This window comes from Neoarthrinium moseri (assembly GCF_022829205.1).
Source record: "Neoarthrinium moseri strain CBS 164.80 chromosome Unknown scaffold13_Wmoseri_CBS_16480, whole genome shotgun sequence".
Classification (NCBI taxonomy): Eukaryota; Fungi; Ascomycota; class Sordariomycetes; order Amphisphaeriales; family Apiosporaceae; genus Neoarthrinium; species Neoarthrinium moseri.
Window position 1 is genome coordinate 629,545 of NW_026055127.1, and position 15,029 is coordinate 644,573.

At 51.7% G+C, this 15,029-nt stretch overlaps 2 protein-coding genes across 2 annotated transcripts; both read left to right on the forward strand.

Moving 5' to 3' along the window:
• Nucleotides 1-54: 54 nt before the first annotated feature.
• JN550_004795 (uncharacterized protein) lies at nt 55-5,075 on the forward strand (the record flags this gene model as incomplete). Its single annotated transcript, XM_049316351.1, has 13 exons — nt 55-410; nt 473-1,037; nt 1,088-1,454; nt 1,510-1,739; nt 1,806-1,829; nt 1,891-2,083; nt 2,143-2,523; nt 2,588-2,666; nt 2,784-3,166; nt 3,226-3,337; nt 3,393-3,653; nt 3,707-4,151; nt 4,317-5,075. 13 exons carry the CDS (start codon nt 55-57, stop codon nt 5,073-5,075), a joined length of 4,155 nt encoding a protein of 1,384 aa, XP_049173416.1.
• An 8,682-nt stretch (nt 5,076-13,757) lies between these two features.
• JN550_004796 (uncharacterized protein) lies at nt 13,758-14,054 on the forward strand (the record flags this gene model as incomplete). Its single annotated transcript, XM_049316352.1, has 1 exon — nt 13,758-14,054. The coding sequence occupies one exon, from the start codon at nt 13,758-13,760 to the stop codon at nt 14,052-14,054; it is 297 nt and encodes a 98-aa protein (XP_049173417.1).
• Nucleotides 14,055-15,029: the final 975 nt, after the last annotated feature.

A 15,029-nucleotide genomic window follows, 5' to 3' on the forward strand; every position in this document is an offset into this window, starting at 1 on the left:
ATCGTATGTTTGCACCCTTACATCGCTATTGAGTCTGAACCTGACTCTATAGCGATGAATGCGATCCCTGAAATGCGGCCCTCCGTGGTCTTTCGACTTCGCGGACTCCCAGCCACCATTGGGAATGCCTCGGGTGTGGCCAGCCTCGTGTCCGAAAGGCTTGGTGACGTTACCACGGAGAGTGTCCGGGTCTTTTCTATAGCTCGCACCTTAGCCCATTGGGAAAATCCACCATCTAAAGTGGCGACTCTAACGTTTATGACCACACCTTCACTTGTCCGCGACGACCTTGGCAAAAATGAATGGTCCATTCCAGGCAAAACAGATTGCAGTGATGAACTCATCTTAGATCTTCATTTCATGGGTATGACGCCTCTCAATGACGTCGACTCCGTCCCCCATGCGTATGAGTAAGCATCTTGAACTCTCTCAGAGGCCAAGACATTAGTGTCAGGGACCTGACCATTAGCAGTTGTATTGCCATCTCGGGTCTTGCCAGTCACCCTTTTGGCTCATGGCAGCCAAGAGGAGATGATAAATCGTTCATGTGGATTCGCGACGAACTACCAAGGCAGCTACAGGGTTGCAGAACAGTAATCTATGGCTACGATACAAGACTCAATGACAGCAACTCCTTTCAAAATATCCCGGATCTAGCTAAACAGCTCATCAGCCACTTGCAGGCCTACGGTTGGGCCTTGCCATCCGCCAGACCCATCGCATTCCTTGCACATAGCCTTGGGGGAATTGTTCTAAAACAAGCGCTAGTCCAGCTTGCGGACAGCTCGGATGAGGAGTACAAGAGTCTCATGCGCATCCTGCATGGAGTGGTGTTCTTTGGCGTTCCAAACCTGGGTATGCAGCAGGAACATTTTCGCACAATCGCCCAGAATAATGCCAACGCGGCATTAGTTGATGACCTGGCCCGGAATTCAAGTTACCTTCGCCAGCTTGATACCGATTTCTCTGAAGGTTCATTCAGTAAACGCATAACGTGTTTCTGGGCGTATGAAACAGTCGAGTCTCCTATTGTCCTTGTATGTCAGCGATGCTTTAGACTCCTAGTCCTCTTTTAACACACAAACAGAGAACTATGAATGGCAAAATAAGTCGGGATGGACCTCCAGCCATTCTAGTAAGTCGAGAGTCGGCAACCCGCAGGCTGATAGAGTGCAACTCAATCGCCACCTTTCCTATCAATTATACCCACTCCGACATGGTAAAATTCACTCGAAGCTCTCACTACATCGACATAGTGCGCTCTAAACTGGTTACTATCTTATCACCAAGATGTGAATCTGAATCTGGCACCACCAATGGAGATTCTCAGGACGATGGCCAACCGACCACCATTGGTCGTGAGCATAACTATACTCTCACTGCACCGCATCCACCGAGCACGCTTTTATCAAAGTGCGACAACTCGCAAGGCTTGCAGAAAAGCAGCTTGACAGGTAAACAGAGGTAAATCCTTGGTGCTTGAATATCGTAGTTAACGACCTAATATAGCCGAATTGAACGCATTTACGCGCCTTTCTGGCCTCGAGTGGGATGATAGCATTGATTTTGAAGCGGTTCGAAAACTCATTAGTGAGCTGCAATCGGAACAAGAACGAAATGATAACTTGATGTACCTGAAAAGGCTTGAGCCTTTTCTAATAGAAATGCAGCAATTTGAAAAAGTTGCCTCAGCTGTCGATGTGTTCTCAAGTCTCAGGAACATCATGGCATATGTATGGGTGAGTACGATACCTGTCCAACCAACGTAACTGATAGCATGTAACACAACTTATGAGCCTTCGCAGGGCCCACTTCAGTATGCTCTTCGCGTAAGTGGCTTCGTGCTATGTCGAGTTACTATTCCTGACACAAAGTGGTGCTGGATTTTAGGTGACATCCGCGCTTCCCAATGCGCTAAACTCGATATTGGATGCATATCACGAGCTTGGAGAGCAATTGCCTCACCTCCAGGCTTCTCAATCGCGTTTCGCCTCCAGCCCTTATTTGAAGGAGGTCTTGGTGATGATTTACAAAGACATCATGTGGTTCCACACAGAAGTCATCCTGCGAATTAAACACCGTCGTAAGGCTCAATACTTTTAAAATCAGCCTTGAAGTGCATTAAATTAATTGCATCCTAAGAATGGGCACAGCTCTTTGGTGCTTCATGGAGAGACTTTCAGGTTATTATAGAACACATCACAGGAACTATTGGGAGCAACAGACGATTACTTGAGGGCAGAGTTTCGAGGTTAGAGTTCGAGCAGATGCTGAACCTGAGAGTCAGCTCAAAGTACGAGTTCAACAAGATTCAGAAAACCCAGATTGCCGATCGTCGAGTCCAGGTTATGCAATGGCTCTCCCCTTTTGACTGCGATGCGGAACAGGATCGATACCGCCGCACAAGGTCAATCTGTAAAGACCCAGGTCGCTGGCTCATCGAAGATGATCGGTTTCAGGATTGGTTTCGGCCTCATGGTTCTTCAACTCCATTGCTCTGGCTGTCTGGCATTCCAGGGGCAGGTAAATTGCTTTCAGTTATGTACCAACCAAAACAGATGTGTGCTCTTACTTACAGGATTTTCAGGGAAGACTATTCTTGCCTCAGTAGTTATTGATGCAGCACGAAATATTCCAGGCGCTAATGTTCTGTTTTTCTATTGCAGGTATGGCGAGCCAAAGCGAAACTCTTTTGTTGGCGTTTTGAGATCACTCTTATCACAGTGCCTTTCAGGAAATCCTCAACTCTTGCCCTACTTCCATGAAAAATCTTCTGAAAGCAGAGAAGCACTCCTTTCATCAATCGAGGTTGCTCAGGACATGATTAAAATAGCCCTCAGCAGCTACGATATGTTATATCTTGTCGTCGATGGACTTGATGAATGCAAGCGTGAGGACAGGAAAGACATTGCCAGCTTGTTCCAGGATTTAGTCGAAGAGCTAACGGCAACGGATACGGGATCCATAAGGTGCTTGTTCGTCAGTCAAGAAGATGGTGCAGCTCTTCATGATTTTCGCAGTATTCCTTCAATCAAAATTACCCATGAAAACAAGGAAGATATCAAGAGCTTTGCGGACGAATGGCACCAAGTCATAGAAAGGAAATTTGGCAGTTTGGCACCAAGAAACCACCATATTTCGGAAATCATCTGTGCACGAGCGCAAGGTAAGTCACTTCGTTGATCGAGCTTAGACCGAAAATATACTTTGTCTCAACAATTATAGGGATGTTTATTTTCGCCGAGATGTTTGCCAAGTACCTCGAGAATCAGCAGAATGTGGAGGACCTCCTGGAGGAACTGGAGCCGCATAAATTACCAGTTACATTAGAGCACGTGTGAGTATCTCTCAGCGAGTTGCACTCATCATTCGTATCTGACATTACGATGAAGATATGAACGTATCATTTCCAGAATCTGCGAATCTCAAGGCGGTCAGATTGCGAATACTGTCCAGAAAGTTCTAGGATGGATTGTCTGTGCTCAACGCCCACTCCGGTGGTACGAGATACAGGGAGCACTCTGCATCGATACTGAAAGTCAACACATCAACCATGACAGAGAGATTGCAGACTCCCCAAAGGGTCTCTTCGCTTCCCTTGTCGAGGTGCGGGGAGATGGGGCCGCGGAGTTGGTGCACGGTTCCGCACGAGAGTAAGTTCGACTGACCAGCTTGACACAAATACAAAGACTGATTTCTGAAATAGATTCTTGATCAAGAAGAACATCATCGAGACCCAAGACGCCGATTACTCGCTGGCTATGCTGAGCCTCGCGTACCTCACTCTTCCCCAGTTTGATCAGGAACGAGATGACGATGAAGTCAAGTCGGACCTTTTGAGCGGGATCCACGCCTTCCATGATTATGCGTCGGCCTGCTGGTACATGCATCTGCAAAGCTGTTTCCCTAAGCTCAAGCCTGGCGATGACGACCTTGCTTGCTTGCAAGAAACTTTGGAAGCATTTATTGAATTGCATTGGTCATCCAAGCACAAGCCCCTCTCAGATCTCAAGCGAGTCCAGAAGTCCCTGCGGACCCTGGAAACATCCAGACTATACGAGAAGATCATACAAGCAGTTGGTTGGGCCAAGAAGCAACATGGTGCAGATGGCCAGGGCCCGTGTCTGGAGGAAGCGCTTGATATATCCGAGGTGACAAAGAAAATCAGAAGGGTCTTGGAGTCTATGTGTACACCTTCTCGCTCCGAGGGTGATGGCTCACAGTTGCAGCGATTTTACGGCACCAATTGGTAGAAATGCTCTCGGCTGAATTGTATCTACTATTACCAAGGTTTCCGTACCACCAAACAACTTCAGCACCACATGAACAAGCACACACGGCCTTATCAATGCTCTGTCATTGGATGTCACATGGCCATCTTTGGCTGCACCACCATTGATGAGCTGAACAGACACCTTATCACCACACACGGAATATACAGACCAAACAACGACAAGGACGAGCCTCAGTACCCAGACCCGCCCAAAGAAACACCAACCTCCACGGCTAAAAAGACGGAGAAAAAGTTCCAATGCGACGAATGTGATGTTTCTTTTACAAGGAAACATAACCTGACAAACCACAAGCGAACTCACGCAGGCGACAAGCCCTACTCGTGCTTTTACTGCGGGAAGAACTTCACGCGCCTGGCCGATTGTGATCGCCATGAGAACACCCAACATGGGGTCACGCAGTTCATCTGCAGAGGCCCACTGAAGAGCGGTAGCACTTGGGGATGCGGTGCGCCCTTCGTCAGGGCGGACAAGCTGGCCGACCACCTACGGACCTCGAAAGGGCAGAAGTGCGTACGACCTCTAGTGCTGGAGAGACTGCAAGAGAGTGGCGGTGGTGGGGGCAGTGATGGGGTCAATGCTGATGACGATGACGAAATGTTTGCTCACCAGATTGGAGAGAACGCGGATGCTCTACTGGCTGCTGGCAAGTTCTTACCCTCATTCAAAAAGTTCCTCCAAATCTGTGGGCTTGACTCATCCATTATCGGCGGGGATTCTGTTTCAATTTCCAAAGCGACAACGTCGTCGACTGAGGAGGATCTGAAGACAGACACTTCTTGAGATAAAAACGAGCGATACTCAAGTATTAGTTCTAAAGTTCTACTCTGTCGTCGGTTTGCATTTATGGAATAGTGAACAAAGAGGTATAGAGTTCAGCATGCTAAGGTGATGTGGACGAAAGCAGAACATCCAAGACTAGTCACGAAGCCTACCTCTTTCTAGGATTGATTAACGTTCTAGAATCTTGTAATTCCAAGAAATTGAATGTCTCCTCTCCATTTGTTCAGTAAGGGGGCAATAGGGGCAATTACTTTGTGCTGTAGAATTGAGTAGATATTGACCGCCAAGGACATTCCTTGATTCAAAAGTCTGGTATGCTTACGCACTCCAATGTATCTCTATGAAGAGAAAAAGGGGCTTCATATGCCATGACTTGGACCAACTCAGAGTAATCATGCCGTATCACCCCGAATCACTAGGCTTCCACGAGCCCATAGTCTTTAAAGTTAGTACGTGAAGTCCTTGCGAGTTATTTCTTATCTAGGCTGGCTATCTGCTAGAACTGACTGTTTTTAGGGAGTATACGCTGGCTGCCCCTTTTCGAGCCTTTCAAACCCAAACGTAGAAGAAGAAGGAGAACACTTGCCCGTTAGGGATAAATATCAGATGCCAGTGCGGAACTTCGCAGAATTTACCGTTTACGCATGAGCAGTCTCGCAAAATCTGGTAGACCTTGATTCCATGACAGCAGAGTGGGGGGAGGCAAATTTCAAAACAATGTGTTGTTCTGATCCCCAGTAGTAATCCTACCACCATCGCCAATGCCTTTATTGATGTCCGTCACATGCAGAGGCATGCCATGTGGAATTCGTGACAGCAAGGACGTGCGCGCTAGAACATAATCCCTACTCACCGGTGAGGCTCAGGAAAGGTGGACTGAGTTACCAAGCTGTCAGTGTCACACGATCAAGACCGCTCGCTTATACCAAGATCGTGACATCGAAGGATAACCGAGCTCGGGACAGCCTAGGCGTTAGACTGGATTCAGACATTCTCATTTGACTCACGCAGCTCTTCAGGGGGCACTGCCAGGTTGTCAATACCGACGTTCATTATGTTATAGTTGATGTGGATACACTGTCAGTGAAGCACTAGAGTCTGGTACAACTACTTGGCATGTATCCAGATATCAGACTTTGAGCACCCAAGCTCCATAGAAACCGTGTCATTCCACACCTGCCTCTTCAGAATATTCTCCAAGAAAAATCTCTGCTACCGAGGTATAGTCAAGGGGATCGCCTGAAAAGAACACCCGCGGGGGCTTAGAGACCCCGGTATTTCAAATAGTCAAAATCTGTATAGGGAGTAGCATCGAAGCCATCGTGACACAACAGAGTGGATGTCCTCAGCAAAGCCTCATCCTTGGCGTTCACGAGGCCAAAGAGCTTCACCGATATGGCGAGAGGCCGGTCTCGCTAAGCCACTGACACGTCAATAACCTATTCCGAACTGAGATCAAGCTGGCAGAGGCTCCTTCCAGGCCTGCGGATGATCGCTCCCCTTGTCATGCTACGAGGCTTGGAACATGCACGTCAGAATGACGGCCGATCCACAGGAAATGCAACCCCAGGTCAAAACATTGACTGCTGTCAGTCAATATGCCATCCAATGTCCTCAGGGAACAATATTTACAGCATTGTGGCCGGAGATGTTGACGGGAGGGGGTCAAAGGGCTACTACGTATTGTATCATCCGTGGCAGGGTTCATGCGGTGGCAGGGGGCCAGCATCGGTGGATTATAGAGTGTAGGCCTGAGCGCACTCCTTGTGGGTATCCCCAGCAGTCTCTGCCAAACTCTCCTTCGCAACATAGGTATGGCAGCTGCAGATAGTCAGTTGCCGTATTTTGGTGCGACTATAGGTCTGCACGGTGATGCTTTCTATAGCGGCGCTAAAGCTGGCGGTTGAGTGAGCGCACCCGCTGGCGCGCGCAGTCCCAGAGCATCGGAACGCACAAGGCGATGGGTGCTCAGGGGTGCCATTGCTGGACAAGGGTCTCTTTCCGACGTGGGACCGTTCCCATCTGGCGACGGGCAATGTGTTTGGGCGCGCGGATGTCGTCCGGACGGGGCCAGACCACTGTACCTGGCGAAGGCATCACAGGGGTAATGAGAACTGGGTATACTTGGAAGCACGTGTACCATGTACAAGGTACACCGAGCTTGCACAACGGAATGGAATATGGAGCCTTCTTCGAAGAATGAGGAACGCAGAGTGGGAAACCCAGGCACGCTGTTCACGAAGTCCAAGGGCGCCACTGCATTGCTTCATTTGCGGCATACACTTATAGCAATGCATTACGCTTTAACAATGCAGACCCAGGACAATATCCAGTCCGGCGACGGTCTTCTACAGTCTAGTGGCTTAGGCATGGCTTTGACGTTCCTTGCTCGATGCAATACACAGCAGAAAATAATTACAGCGTTGTCGGACGACCGGAAATCTTGTACCTGTTCACGTCGGAACAGATCGCCGTCCCTTGTTCAATCATGACAATTAAGAGGAACCTGGGCTTCCAGGCGCAGCTACCCCCAAGCATGTGACTGTGGTTCGTGGTTCAGTGCTACTTCAAAGTTGCATCAAGAGTAGATCAAGAGTCGATCATCCCACGAAACGTCTGTTCAAGCTTGGTAGCCGGAGAATTCTGAGGATCCCAGTTGACGATATTTTCTGTAGCTGCTCGGCAGCACGTAAATAGTACATAGCCTGCTGGGCGAGCGTGCCTCCTATTGCGTATCCACCTCCTAGGACATGAAACATTCTCGAAAGACGACGGAACCAGAGCTAGGGCTGAGGCGCGCGTGGCATGTTGGTGCACCATGAACCAAGAGGCCGTTTAAGCTGGCGCCGACAACCAGATCTCGACGAGATTGACAGCCTCTTCTCTGTGCATTGCGTAATCTAGGGGTCTCGCAACCCGGTTTTCAACTCGGATCTCTCCATGGCTCACCGAAGCTCGGACGTCGCGGGGGGGCGATCAAAAAACCAGCGCAGTCTCTGTGCGTCCCGCTCCGCCCTCGACCACGAGAGCCTCACCGGTTCCCGCTGTCCGTGGGCCAGCATTAGTTGAGACAGTGCGATGGGGTTCCCGTCCGCGGGCAGTGCTCTGGTAGTCCCGTCGGGAGTCCCTGCAAGAGAGGTGCGGCACGTACGCAATGACGATCATCGGCCTCGTGGCCGCCACAAAATCTGCAACCAGATGAGGAAGCACTAGCTGTTGCTACTTTTGGACAGCCAGTGTTACCGTCCCCGATGATACTTGAGGCACTTGGCATAAACGCAGGATCTGTGCATGTTGTCGCAGTCCTCCTATCGGGGATTTATCACTATGTATACCCCACCGACTGCCGCTTCGGGTCAGGTGACCGAGACCGCCTGGCGGCCTGACCTCCTGAAGCGCATCGTCGCGTTTCACGACCAGCCCCCGGGCTGGTTCCTGTCTTCTAGAAGCGTTCTAGAGGGCTTCTAGCATTGTTCGTATTTGACATGTGCTAAGGGGCTCCACGAGTGAGGCGCATTGGGGGGATACGCAGGACAGCTCGTTAATGAGAATCGGCCGGCGCCTTCGGGAGATGAACTCTTCGCATGTCACTGGCTTCTATGACGGCAGGCCGCTCGTCAACTCCCCACAGATTCCGTAGATTATTGGCCGAGCAGGGGCCATCCCAGATCTGAGCCCTCGTCTCTGAAACGGGCTTTTGATGATGCAGGCCAGTACGAATGCGCCGATGTCTTCTTGAGATCGCTGCGTTAGCCCTCCCGTCTGGTCAGAGCTACTCCCAGCAACGATTAAGCTAGCTTTGCCCATGCGCAGCACCTCGGGCTGCGGTACCGAAGAAACGAACATGTCCCATCCCAAGTTTTTTGCGACGGGTACTCGTCTGGTCACTGACTCATGCCTGGCCAATTGCCCTGCAACAACTTAATTGGCAACTTGGTGCCCAATGAATTGGTCTGATGAAAGAGAAAGGGGCCATGGCTTTATCGATGTCGATCTGCAAGCGCCCATTGACGAGCCATGCGCTAGGTGCTTCTGCTACCTCAATTGAGCAGTAGCTCCCACATCAGAAGACTATCATGCTGCCTACAATTTCTGGAACGGGCATAGGCTGGCAACCTCAAGATAATGCTAAGCGCCTCATGTGGACGTGGGCGGGTTTTCGATCTTTCGAGTGCGTCCCGGGTCGTGTTCCGTATGCACGAAGCACATACAGTAGAGTCAGTATACTGCAGGAAGAGCTCCGCATGCGCGACGCACAGCCAACCCGGTGTTCCGCTGCATGATATCCTCCTAGATCACACGATGCGGTACCCTGTGCGCATGGCGGTGCAGAGGATCACCAAGCTGGCTCTGAAAGTCTCTGTGGCGCGTACTGAAGACAACAAAGATCTGAATTGTTCTATGCTTGTGCCGATGATCGGGACTGGTGGATAGCCGGAGTCTTCCAGTACACATCCTGGACCTTGACCTTGCAACTCCATAGCTCTCTATAGTAGAGAGGAATGCCGAACAAGTGCATGATGTCCCCCTCATGAATAAAAATGCTGTTTCAATATGCTTCAGTATGGACTCACGTCCTGATGACCTCGCATCTTCTCACGACATTAGTACTGCCGTAGGTTAGTCAACGAACAGGGGTGTTTCTGTATTTGGAGCATGTACTATGTACTGTAACGTCGAGGATGCTGCGCACGACTCATGTACGACTGATGGCCGTTCGAATAGTGTCCGCAATGGGGCCTGTCAGTGAGGGCACAGACTCTGATCTTGTCATTTTGGAAGGTTCGCCAGTTCCATAGCCAAACCAAATGGAGCAATGCTTGCAAGCTGTACACAGTAGGGGGTAAGTTAGTCGGTTCCAGCAGCGTTCGGAAGGGCGTGGCCGGGGTGCCGGCGGTCACGCTGTCATGGGCACCCTAACATCTAGGCGTCGCCGAGATTGGGACTGAAGTTGATGTCACGCCTTCAATGCGTCGAGAAATGAAGGGGACCCAAGTCGACGGACCGTTGCGGGAGATGCGTTCCCACGGACCTCTGTTAGATCTCGTCGAGTCCGGCTCCCGCACCAGTTCGCAATGGTACGTGATCTTGGACTAGGTCACGCATGGATGATGCTTTTGGGAGAGGGCATGCTTGAAGATTGCCAAGCGTCATTGCAGGAGCACGGGCTCCTGAGCGACAAAATGGTGTCAGGGTCCCTTGCATGGGCTCCTTCGATGCCCCTTCTCGAAGCCTTCTAGAAACCTGCTGCATGTGGTTAGTACTAATTTCACGCCTTGTCTAGTGCCTTCATGCAAACATACAAACGTACAGTGTCTGCCATGCTCTGTCCTGCTTTCTGCAAACGTCCCAGTATCTCAGTCAGGCCCAAAGAGTACGAGTACATACCCAGATTTGTCTGAACTAAGATGAAGGAGATGAGAGTCCGATGAGGAAATTTAGAAATGACCAAGTATACGGGGCATGTGGCCGCGTTAGGAACTTGGTGTTTCTGAGGGGGGGGCGGACGTTAACAATGACGGTATTTCGGTACAAGGTGGATTGGGATTGACGGTTTGGGTGGCTTTGGCGGTGAGTCCGTGAGCCCGCCCAGGTGCTAACCACTTGTGACTACGTACGACCCAGATGAGCCCACAAGATCTACCAAAGGGAGAGGGAAGGAGATGGCCAGCTCATTTTCGACTGGACTCCCCTAAAGCTTCCAAAGTTAGGACCGGGGTCCATCTACCGGTAGGCAATCAATGTGCAGCTACGGGGACCTGAACAGCCAGAAGACGATCCAAACCCGGGAGCCAGTGGGAGCGGGGAATGCGAACAGGAACAGGAACAGGAAGGGGAACAGGTATCCATGTCGAGCCGTGCATTACCATATGGTCGCAGAGTCGGCTGTGCAGAGAAAATCAATGCTTTTGCGGGAGGTTGGAAAAGGGACAAGTGAATGGTCGACTTTGAGTGGTACATGACGGACTGGAGCTGTTTCGCCAGAATGAAGAGTCGCGGGCCCAAGCGTCCCTTGTACTGCCCCAGCGTCCACTTGGGAGCTCAGTTTGATGCAAACATGAGAACTGACAAAGGTAGGCCAGCGCGTTTCAAGACAACGACAAGCACACGTCTTGGGCGAGGATCTCTGCAGCGCTAGATGGTTAGAGGTGGAGATTCTAGAGGTAACAGCCAGCCCGTTTCGTCGCACTTGCAGACAGAGGTGGTGGTGTTGTTGATGCACATCCAGTAGCAAGTAACGTGCCAATTCTAGCTGCATGCCAAACCACCAGTCAACCCCTTGAGGCTTGGGCACTCAGTACAAGCTCCCGCGGTCAATCTTACCATTTGCATTTGGTCTGACCATCACGTCAGGTTGGTGCTAAGAAATGCACAATTGCCGTCGACAGAATGGTTGGAACGTACTGCAGGTACTGCAGGTACCTTGGCTGCCAGGCAGAGCCAGGATGCGATCAGCAATCTCCCGAATTCCGCGGGCCCGCCACTGCAAAATTTTTGTCTGTGCCGTCGGGACATGCGGGACAGATCTTGGTGTCACTTCTCAGGGTGTTTCCCCTTGGGCTTTGGGCCTCAATGCGGTAGCAGCTCGTCGTGGTTCGTGATGGTCTGCACGAGGACGAGGACATCTTAACAGTCAGTGTGCGCGTCCGTTGCTGTTGTCGTCAAGCGTTGCCCAAAGCTCGGATGCTTTTTTTAAACCTTCGATGCAGCCCTGGGGAGGTCAAGGCTCGAATTAGCTCGCGAAAGCCCGTGGGCCATGTCGACGAGGGAGCTGTGACCAACGGCAATCCAGCCACCAGTACTTCTGTTTCGGGAGGTACCTGGAGCCCATCCATCCATCATCCATCAGCTGAGGTACCTAATAAGACCAAAACCCGCCTACCGTAGGGGAATAATCTTAAGGGGAGGACACATGATCATCTAGCTCGAGGCGAATGGTGGGCAAGGATGCAAGCAACACCGTAGGGATTTTGCAGCGGCATTCTCCAATGTCCAACGGCGCGACAGGCCTTCCTCTGCCTACACCAGGTACCGTGCTCGCAAGGTCGCGGATGGGAATGCTGCTGGGCGTTGCATGTCACGATCCAGGGCCAATCGCTGCGCTGTTCGTCGATCATCCAGGCGTGAGGCATGGTACAAGGCGACTAGTTAGTAAGTTAAGGCACGGTCTGCCGGCACCTCAGCATAATCCCGGATGTCGCTGGGTACGTACCTGGGCATTGGTACTGAGTTACCTGCCAGGCTGTGCTGCCGGATAGTCAGTGCTAGGCACGTCCGGGCGGGCCACTACTGCTGGCGCGCCTGAGCCCTAAAACAATGCTAAGACCAACTGGTCATTCAGGTGCCTGACCATGGCTCTGTATGTATGGCCTGGGAATCGGCGACGGGCCAGGGCTGGCTGGCTGCTCCTGTGGTCGATGCTGTTGTCCTTGTGCCGTGGGCTCTCCACCGCGGAAAAGGGATATGATACAGAAGAGTCCTGGTCGGGCCAGGGGGGAGGATGCGGAGATGGGTTTAGGATGAACACGAAAGCAACAGGTCGCAGGGCCGTTCGTTTGATGTGTGGCTCATGATTCTTCAGTGGGCGGCAAGTAAAGGTCCTGTATAATAAAATTTAAAGTTGGAGAGGTATCGGGCCATGACGTTCAGAGGCCCCCAGGCGGATGTGCTTGTGTGTGACCCGTGCAAGCACACCGACATAAAGTATAATACCCAGCAAGTGACCTGGTGCATGCGTGTCTACCTAGGGAGGGCCCTACTGCGGCCCGTATCGAATGCACCGTAGATACATACCTTGGGCATGACGATGCACTTTGGAGTTCCGGTCACGTCCGGCCGCGACGGCGCTCGTGCTCATGAGAGGGAAGTAGAGAGCAGGGTACGTACGTGCTGTTATGCCTAGCCTAGGTAATGAGTTCCCTTTGCTGCTACTACTGCTACTACTACTACTTACTACCTATCAACCATGTACTGTATTTATGGAGAGTGATGAGCCCAGGTACCTGAATACCTGCCTAGACAGATACCGTAAGAGCATGGAGTAGGCTCGCAACTCAACTTGTTGTTATTAGTCGTCGTGTGGTGCGTGCAGGGAACGCGTTGAAACGGACTGGGGCCAGGGAAAATAGGAAAGGGAAGGGGTCAATAGAAGGCCCCACTCCGGGTCCATCCACTGGGCCCCCATCATCAGACCAGGGGGCCCCCCCCTAGAGGGCGCCCCCCCAGCAGAAGCCCAGTAGAAGCTAACGCCCAGCATCCATGGAAGAGCAGCACCAGCACCAGCACCCGCACCAGCATCAAGGCAGGTCCCACCCCATGAAAGCTCTGTCCACCACTGCTTAAGTACCCCATCGGCGCGCTCTGCCTCCCCCTACCCTACCTCGACCTACGGCCAGATTTGGTAGTCAAGTTAGGTAGGGGTCAAACTCGTCGATGTCACATCCAGTCCAATATTTTTCTTTTTGACATCTCACCCGCGGCCTCTTTTCTTCCCATCCCATCACTCAAAGGGGAAGCCCTCCCACCGACCACCGACTCTCTTCCGCTCTTTATCCCAATCCGCCATCCGCCGTGCTCGCCCTCGACCTCGAGCGCCCTTCCATCTCACCATCAACTCCAACGAGGTAAGGACCACATGCTGCCCTGTTGCGCGTCTAGCGCTCGCCTATACACCGTTGCCCCATGCTTCGCTACGCTGTTCGTCGACGTGATGCCATGACGCCTGTCTACCCTCCGCAATCGTCTCGATGCCGACAACCACGGCCACGACGGCCACGACGGCCACGGGGCCTTCTGCCGCTATTTCCAGGGGACCCGTCTGATCCGGCCTTGCGAAGTCCCACGCCACCACTGTCACCGACCGACCCTCAGGGCTCCGTCATCAAGTGGGCAGCCAAAGCTCAAAGCTTCAGCTCCTTGGACCGCGAACTGCAGAGATACACGTCGACAATCGCCACATCGATTTTGCCAGGAACATAATGCGATGGCTCTCGCTGGCGCACAGGTGACGACAATTATCCGACTTTCATGCGATTCCATTCACCAGCAAGCGGCGACTGCGCCATCATTACCTGCTCATTTTTCCGCCCACTGCCTGACGGTGTCTTACTATTCACCCAAGACACTTACCCACTGTAGCTGCATTTTTGTCGCATTCTCAGCCACGAAGCTAACTCTCCGTCTTTTGCAGCAGTTTTTCTTGAGCTGGGTTCACTCGTACCACAATCGAGACGCGTGTTCACAACCCCGCCAGACGACCTGATTGTCCACTCCCAACAACACAATCAGCACCCTGTCTGCGCTCCAACAACGCATCGCTGGAGTTTCACCCGACCCAGAATCCTGGCCCGTTTCTTTGTCCTCCGCGTCTGGGCAAAGGTCACAAGCGACAGGTCGAATCCGACACGTCGACCACGAAGCGATAGTCTGCGGGAACAGGCACAAGCGGTCTTGACGCTATATAAAGGCTTCACCCCTGGAGCTTTGACAACTTGATCTGGGCCACTTACTACACCGTGCCCATCGCTGGCCGACTATATTTGTAAAAGGTGAGTTGAGTACATCGTGTTGCAGCTCCTTTCCCAGTGCCAAAAACCGGGCATCCAGTCTAGCCCAGAGGGTTATCATGTTCACCGCCACCTGCCTGGACACGTGTACAGAGGATGCGACAACTACCTTGTCCGCAGTGCAGCGGCAAATTCCCAAGACCACAAGCGTGGACACCGGTGCAATCCTAAAATTATGGCTGTAGCCCAGCTTATATCGTGAGCTCTGTGATGGGACTTTTGGTGTGCCTCTGAGCTGAGAAGAGGATGGGGAAAAAAGAGTTTAATGTGTTGCTGGCGCCTCCATTCACCATGTTTGGCGCAGTTCACTTTTCCGTTTTCAAATTTTTTTTTCCTGCTCTCTTGATTTTGCCAGCAATAAACAAAGCTAACAAATCCACAGCCACAG